Source organism: Hemitrygon akajei, chromosome 18, assembly GCF_048418815.1.
Source record: "Hemitrygon akajei chromosome 18, sHemAka1.3, whole genome shotgun sequence".
Classification (NCBI taxonomy): Eukaryota; Metazoa; Chordata; class Chondrichthyes; order Myliobatiformes; family Dasyatidae; genus Hemitrygon; species Hemitrygon akajei.
In genome coordinates, this window is record NC_133141.1 from 53,238,353 (window position 1) to 53,246,175 (window position 7,823).

The 7,823-nt window shown below is 35.9% G+C and overlaps 1 protein-coding gene across 2 annotated transcripts in view; it reads left to right on the top strand.

The window, feature by feature from the left end:
* LOC140741458 (glucocorticoid-induced transcript 1 protein-like) overlaps positions 1-5,261 on the top strand; it is a 44,353-nt gene extending 39,092 nt beyond the window's left edge. For both annotated transcript variants that reach the window (XM_073071678.1, XM_073071679.1), the window contains one exon: positions 896-5,261. In XM_073071678.1, the coding sequence (XP_072927779.1) occupies positions 896-1,256 (361 nt within the window). In that variant the 3' untranslated portion in view covers positions 1,257-5,261. The remainder of the gene's footprint in view (positions 1-895) is intronic.
* Positions 5,262-7,823: the final 2,562 nt, after the last annotated feature.

Consider the following 7,823-nt stretch of genomic DNA (forward strand, 5'->3'; position numbering starts at 1 on the left):
AGATGAAAAGCTGAGGGCTTTCTATTCAATATTGACAGCCACGTGCTAATTGGCCTACTAGTGTTGGGTTTTCTCTCTTGTGATGCTTTTTAAATGCCACAGTCTAATTTTAAAAAAGAAAGAAAATCAACCATTTTGATTATTATACTCAACTTCTCCGTTTGGCTTATAAGAATTAATATTTTAATGGAACATGAATGAACAAAATAAAATCCAATGTGCGGAGTACATAGAACAGTAGGCTGATTGAATTCCAGACTATAACAAGGTGCACATTGTAGCAAAATGGTCACTGTGACTGCTTCTTTTACTGAGCTAGAGTTGAAAGGCTGAGTTAGTTCTGTTAAGACCTGTTTGCCCACTATTCAATTTTATACCTTGCCCTCTGAGTAGATTGTATGGTGTTCAAAATCAGAAGTAGTAATATGCATGTTGAGTATTCCTAAATGTGTTGAATCAAAGCTTATGGGAATTTTCACTTGAAAGGCAATGCATTTGAAGTCATCAGATAAACTGAAACCAGTTCTTGAATTAATTCTTATAGTAAAGCAGTACAAGCTGGGAAATGACATGCACAGTGTTTTGGGAGTGGATTTGAGTAAAATGCAAAGACAAAATGACAACTTGCTAAAACAGGCAGAGGGGGTTTGGGAACAAACACTAAAAATTCACTATAATATTGAAATTTGCTGCAGCAATCAAGTTGTAATTCATTTTTAAAACAATCTAAAGCAAACTTTTTAAAATCCCAGATAAAATTCTGATTTATTTTTCAAGTTTATAATGTTGATGTGCCAATTATCAACAGGTTTTACTACAAAAGCTCAGTAATACTGTCTGGTTTTAAAAATACTTTTCCAATGAAATGATTGTGGATTATTTTCTTTCTCCCCAGGGCTGTTTCCTTTGAGCAGGCTTTGCTGTACTCGTGTCCAGATAAAAACAAAGTTAATTTCAATCCTACTGGATCTGCCTTCTGCCCAGTCCATATTCTTAAGCCTCTCTTACCTAATGTTGACTTGATATTGAGGCACTTACCAGCATCTGTTTCATCGGCCCCCCCAAATACTGGGGTATCTACGAGCACTTTGACTTCTTGCCAGTCTACAACTCAGGTCTCATTCCAGCAACCATTGGAGGATTCAGGGACCACAGACTTTGCTGAGCTTTCTAAGGAACAACCTCTACAGTTTGATCCTTGGAAACTTGCTCAGACAGAAGAAAGTGCCTTTTTTCAGAGCTCATTAATAATTTGAACTGGTAATTCTGCAAAAGTTAATAGCTGACTGGAACTTCACAATTAACAAATTTGTGATGAGTACTACAGATTGTGGCTGTTTTAGCTGTTGATGCATTGCTACCTGACTACAGGTTTGTTTCATATGTTAACAGGCCAATAATTGTAAAATTATTGAGATTTGTCTGTAAATATTTATGCTGAGCATTTAATTCATTAACTTGGCACCAAACATCTGCTTATGTGAATCCAAATTCTTGGCATATATACATAAATGTTTGAGTCCATGATAACAAATTTTGGAGATGCCTTCTAGTCTTTCCTGCATCTTTTTAATTACAATAGTACATTTTCTTACTTGGCCTGAGTGGAAATGTTGCAAGTGCAGTCAAAGTTTAAAAACAAGCTTAAACTGAAGTAAAATATAAAGATGTGACACCATTCTGTCCTGCCACTATCTAGTAATTTTGCTGGAGTACTTTTTTCGGTCAGCTTTTAACCTTGTCTCATACCTTGTGTTCAAGATTGCTACAGTATTTTGAAAATAAAATTGTTTATACATTGAAGAATGCACATTGGAACTTTTTTCCTTAAAAAAACTTTTCTTGCTGTTTACTTTATGAAACGTGTTCGTTTTGCATTTTTAAGCAGTGTAGAGCAATGAAAGGTGACTTGTGTAACTGCTGTTGATTTAAAGACTGTAGAATATAGTTGGAGTAGAATTGATGCACAGATAATTTGAGCAGAATGAAATACTGGTATACTCTAGCTGCAAGTACACTTCCTGTCAATCAGACACTTTTTAAAAGCTCAGCTGCAAAAATGAATTAAATGGTGTTTGATCTGCTTTATTCTTTCTGTAGGTAAAAGTATAATGATGTGGCTTAAGCCTGTTAATGGAGATGCCACTTGGGAAATGAAATTTCCGTTTGTTCAATACTGAACAAAATTACAATTTCCACAAATTATCTTGCTGCAAAGGAGTAGGAAAGTATTTTAAAATCAAAATTTTGAGGCAATCTGGGTAACAATTCAAATAGAGAATTCAATTAAAAATAGATTAAACAAATTAAAAATCAAATTCATACTCAATTTCAAAACAAAGAATTGACTTTGAGGTTATACTGATCCTAACCTGTGCAATGAGATGGCAATACAATTAAGTGTCTTGATACAGTGCACAAGTGTTTTGTAATCTATCGAACTTTGTGTTCACACAATGGAATACACTTGCTGTCCATTTTTTTCAATATCACAGATTTCTCTAGTTTATTCCAAGCAATTTAACAGCATAATCTGGAGTTTGCCTACACCCTGGTAGAAAGTATTTTTTCCCCCTTGATTAGCAATTCTAAATGCAACCATTGAGAAGCTGAGTTACTTCTCAAATTATTCTGCACTCAATTTCTATTGACTTTTTGAATCATTTGAAATTTCTGTACTAAAGTGTTTAATACTTTTGAAATGAATACAAAGAAAAGTTCTGTGCCACCCTTTAGAACCAGAAATTGTGGTGGGGGGGGGGTGGAGGGAAGAGAATGGCTTAATTCAACAATTGGGTTGCACCATAATAAAGTTTAGTTCTTAGATGGAGACAAAGGGGGAACAAGCAATGAGCACAAGGTCTATTTGCACCTGTTATGTCTAACAGCAATTTGTATTTATCTTTTTACTTTCTCATTGTCACTGTTTCAAATACTTTTTATACTGAATTGTATTTTTAATTTCTAATATAAATCTGGGCTTAAATATACAAATGTAGTTTTTTTGGTATTTATTTAAACAATGTACCCATCTAAAGGGCTAGCTTCATTAAGTTCCAACTTGGGTATTAAAAATAACTATTTGAAGCCTCTAGCTTAAAAGCAAACTGTATAGATTTTTAAAAATTAATTCCTCTGCATTCCAGTTTAATTTACAGGTATATTTGGATACATAGCCAATGAAAATAATAGCACCGTCATTTCAACTTTTATCTTGATGTCTCAAATTTAAAAGATTGTGTGGAAACTTTTTTTCTGGAACAAGTTTAGAATTTATTTCTTAAAACTATTGTTATGGGCATGTACTATATGCTAGCTTTTTGGGTTTTGATGTAATCTTTTGCTGTATCATGCCTTTTCCAATTAAGCTGTAGGCTATACCATATTGATCTATAATTAAGAGATCTTCAAAACTGCTTTGAAAGAGGCTTGATACCCTGGATAATGTAGTGCAATTACTAAATTTGTGCTTGTACTGTAGCTCTGGCAAATCTTGGTACTTAACCCTATATTTCTCACCATGTCTTTCTGCCACCACAATCCACCTTTCTTGCTCCCGATTTTAATTCTAGAATGCAGTTTGTATCATTTTAAAGTACTTGCCAGTTTATTAATAGTGAGGGTGTGAAATGTAATTCAATTCTTATAATTGACAATCTGCAATGAACCAAATATCTGGATTGCCATTTTATTCTTTGTTTCATTTGAAAATTGGCTTTAGATATACTTGGCTCTGAAATCTATACAGGCCAAAGTAAAATATTGTGTAACTCTTAAATGTAGTTTGGTCTACGCATTGTCCCATTTAATTCTATACTGTTGCTTTGTGTTGTACAAAAAGTAACATCTGCAAAGAAAACTGGTTTTAACAGATTTCAAACTGTATTCTTGGTAATAATTGGGAGGTAGGATTGGCATGCCTTCTGAAGTGGTCAGAAAAAGCTTGGTGTTTTGCTACAGGTGAAGCTTAGATTCAGCAAAGTAACAACCATCTCTAAACAAATTTTGTTAGTTCTGTGGAGCCTAATGTTTGTTTTTAATTCCTTTTGAAGAGATGAGTGCTCATCTTACTTTTGTTGGTGGGCTGCTACCTTGGATTGTTCTAATCTTTGTAATGAAAGTTTGGCTTTGTGCCAAAGGAATTAAAGGATATTTAAGGAATTCCAGGATGATCAAGGAACAAGGCTTATTTCCAGGGCTCCCTACTTTAATAACATATCTATCCAGAAACAACATTTTGCTTTCTATTCCACCTCCCCACTTGTACCTGTCCATTTTTTGGTTTGTGGAATGGATTGGTAGTGAGACTCCCAACTCCTAATATGTAGTAAAGTGAGACTTTAGATCTGGCTGAGTGAAAGTTTGAGTATTGAATTGTACTCTTGCGGTAGCTACTGGGATTTGGACAATTAAGACTTTGGGGAACCTTATTTAAAAGTGCTGTTGCCTTTTGTAACCAGCGCCATCTGGTGGTAGAAATGCAGTATTGTAACAGTTACATGGGCAGGTCTTAACAGCTACAGATGTACAAAACTACTTTCCCTCCCTCTTGTTGAATTTAAGATTAAAACTTTTGATTTAGTTTACACTGCCATGTGTCTGTTAATTTAAAAAAAATCCAGCACCACTTGCTGTGTTGCCTTGGAAAAAAGAAAACTTTGCAAGTCTCTACATGTTTGTAACATGTTCTTTCCAAGGGAATCAAGCAGTGGAAAGTTTCAAAGCAGTTGTGTGTATGATCCTTGTAAATAGTAAATTTGAGTGAAACAAGATGAAGTTTAAAGCCTGACATTGCAGCATAACATTCCTTTGTCATCAAAACACTATCAGACTCTTCTCTCTTCACACCCCCCCCCCCCCCCCATTAAACATTAACTGTCCATTCACATTCGGAAACTATAAGGGTATCTGAAGAATCCTGATTGTATTGTTTACTTTTGTAGTGTATTTGTTGATCAGAATAATCTATGCTAACTGAAAATAATATCACATGAATGTTATGAGTAATGGAAATTGCTGGCCAAGTTAGTTAATGAAACACCAGATTTATATTTAAATGAATTGGCCTGAAAGCATATCTTTGTAGAGTTATTTTGTTTTATAGACACTATTGAAGATTTGGTTATCAATTGTATACATGTTTTGGAACGTTAAGCTTGGACAAATGTACACCACATGAGCTGTGTTTAGCTTGTGGATTTGTGTGTTTTTAATAGTTTGAGTTTCAGAAAATACCAATAAAAGTGTTAATTTTCACTGCAGACACCTTTTGTGTTGTGCATAAAGGAGATGATGAACTTTGGTGTAACTCTTCAATTGATTTATTTCCTTCTGACAATATCAACATTCTACGTGTATTAATGACTGTAGGTATGTACAACAGTCCAGCTTTTCTCCTTATTTTTCTCAAATCATAGACTTTAACACGTTTATCTGATCTCACCAACCTTTTGTGCAATCAACCACAATACACATTTATTGTGCATATGAACTTTTAAGAAAAAAAATCAGCCATTTTGCTGGAATGTTATTGAACAAAACTTGTCACTGAACCATAAGTAGCAGCCTCTGACCAAGCTTGTGTTTTCATCATGGCAAGTCCATCATTCTGTTGAAGGGAGGAAAGATCGATTACTTCACATGCTGTACACTTTGACTACATGGATTTGAGGGTGATCTGAAATTCTTATTCATGTTGTGCTGACTTTTCTGTTTCTGTTGTGCCATCTATCCATCTGCTTGTCATCATCCTCCTACCACTGTTTCAAAGTATTTTCTTTGAAGTATGAAGACTTTAGATGTTAGATTTTTTTTTTGCTGTCAATTTATTTGAACAATCTGAGTGACTGGAAAGTGAGCATTAATGAGAATTGACCCAGCATCAGCTCTGGAATGGCTTCAGGAAGACTGCCAAGTTCCCAAAAATGTTTATTTTGAGCACCAAATATCTGAAATTGATATATATAAAAAAACACTGCATGAATGTGGTATGGCCATATTTTGGGGAGGATTATATGGATGTAAATATCCATTTTCTTTCTACCCCAACCTGTTCTCAATATCTCATTTTCCAAAACATGAACTACAGTAAAACTCGATCTGCTATTCAATTATTCAGAAGTCCTAAGTTCAGTGTTGGACTCCATTGTGAGCTGTTTCTTGTGCTCCCTCCCTTAACTTGTCAGGGTACTATTTCTCATGTTTACTTTAAACTCACCAGGTTCTACATTTTTTAAAAAAGAATTAAAATAGTCTATTTTTGGGAGTAAAATACAATGACCAGGGACTTATGCCAGTTCAGCACCACCCAAGGCCTGAGGATTATTGGTGCGTTGTAGTTTTAGTGGAAGTTCATTTCTCAATGTACCTCAGATGGGGAAAAAAATCACAGGTCATATTTCGTTTTGTTCACAACATAATCTAATATTTACATGGTTACAAATTTTTATTGGCCTTCTGTGTTGAGATTTTTGTTTTTGTGCTGGCAAAGTTACAAAAAATGTAACTCAACCAAGTGTCAGTAGTCATGAAATAGTTACCAACTACTTGGTACTTCTAGGCTGGGGTTTCCCAACCCTTTTATGCCATAGACCCATATCAATAGCCAAGGAGGTCCATGGACTCCAGGTTGAGAACCCCTGCCCTAGGTAGATGGCCTTGCCTTGCAAAATGTGTACTTGAATTCCTGAGCAGATGTGGAAAAAGTAACAATTTTTGTAGTAGAGGTGATGGTAGCTTATGCCAATTTTAGTTAACGTTTACTCCAACTGAAAAATGTTAAATAGTGGGCCCTTGAGGATAGTGTTGCTGTCTCTACTAGTTAGAATGAGAGTTTTAGATGTCTGGTCCTTTTTGTCTGAACTAAGTCAGCTACTTAAACAAAAAATGTTGAAATAGTTTTCAATTTGATCTTCAAGAACTGGAAATACTGCTATAGTTATTTTGAATTGTTTCTTGTATCCTTCACATACACAAGGAGTAAAAATCTTTACGTTACCTCTGTCTAAATGTGCAATCATAGTTATAATAAATAAAGCAGTCAATGTAACAGAAATACACTCAAATCAGAGTGAGTTCATCAGTCTGATTAATCAGAAGCTGTCCCAGAGCCTGTTGGTCCTGGCTTTTATGCTCTGGTACTGTTTCCTTGATGGTGGTAGGTAGAATAGATTGTGGTTGGGGTGACTTGGGTCCCCAATGATCCTTCAGGCCCTTTTTTCACACCTGTCTTTGTAAATGTCCTGAATCATGGGAAGTTCACAACTACAGATGTGCTGGGCTGTCTGCACCACTCTTTGCAGAGTCCTGCGATTAAGGGAAGTACAGTTCCCATACCAGGCAGTGATGCAGCCAGTCAGGATGCTCTCAATTGTGCTCCTGTAGAAAGTTCTTAGGATTTGGGGGCCCATATCAAATTTCTTCAACCATCTGAGGTGAAAGAGGCACTGTTGGGCCTTTTTCACCACACAGCTGGTGTGTACAGACTATGTGAGGTCCTCGGTGATGTAGATGCGGAAGAGTTTAAAGCTGTTTACTCTCTCAACCCCAGATCCATTGATGTCAATAGGGGTTAGCCCATCTCCATTCCTCCTGTAATCCACAACCAGCTCCTTTGTTTTTGCAATGTTGAGGGAGAGGTTGCTTTCTTGACACCACTGTGTCAGAGAGATGACTTCTTCCCTGTAGGCCACCTCATTGTTTGAGATTAGGCCAATCAATGTACTGTCATTTGCAAATTTAATTAGCAGATTGGAGCTGTGGGTGGCTTCACAATCATGGGTATACAGGAAGTAAAGAAGGGGATTCAGTACACAGTCCTGAGG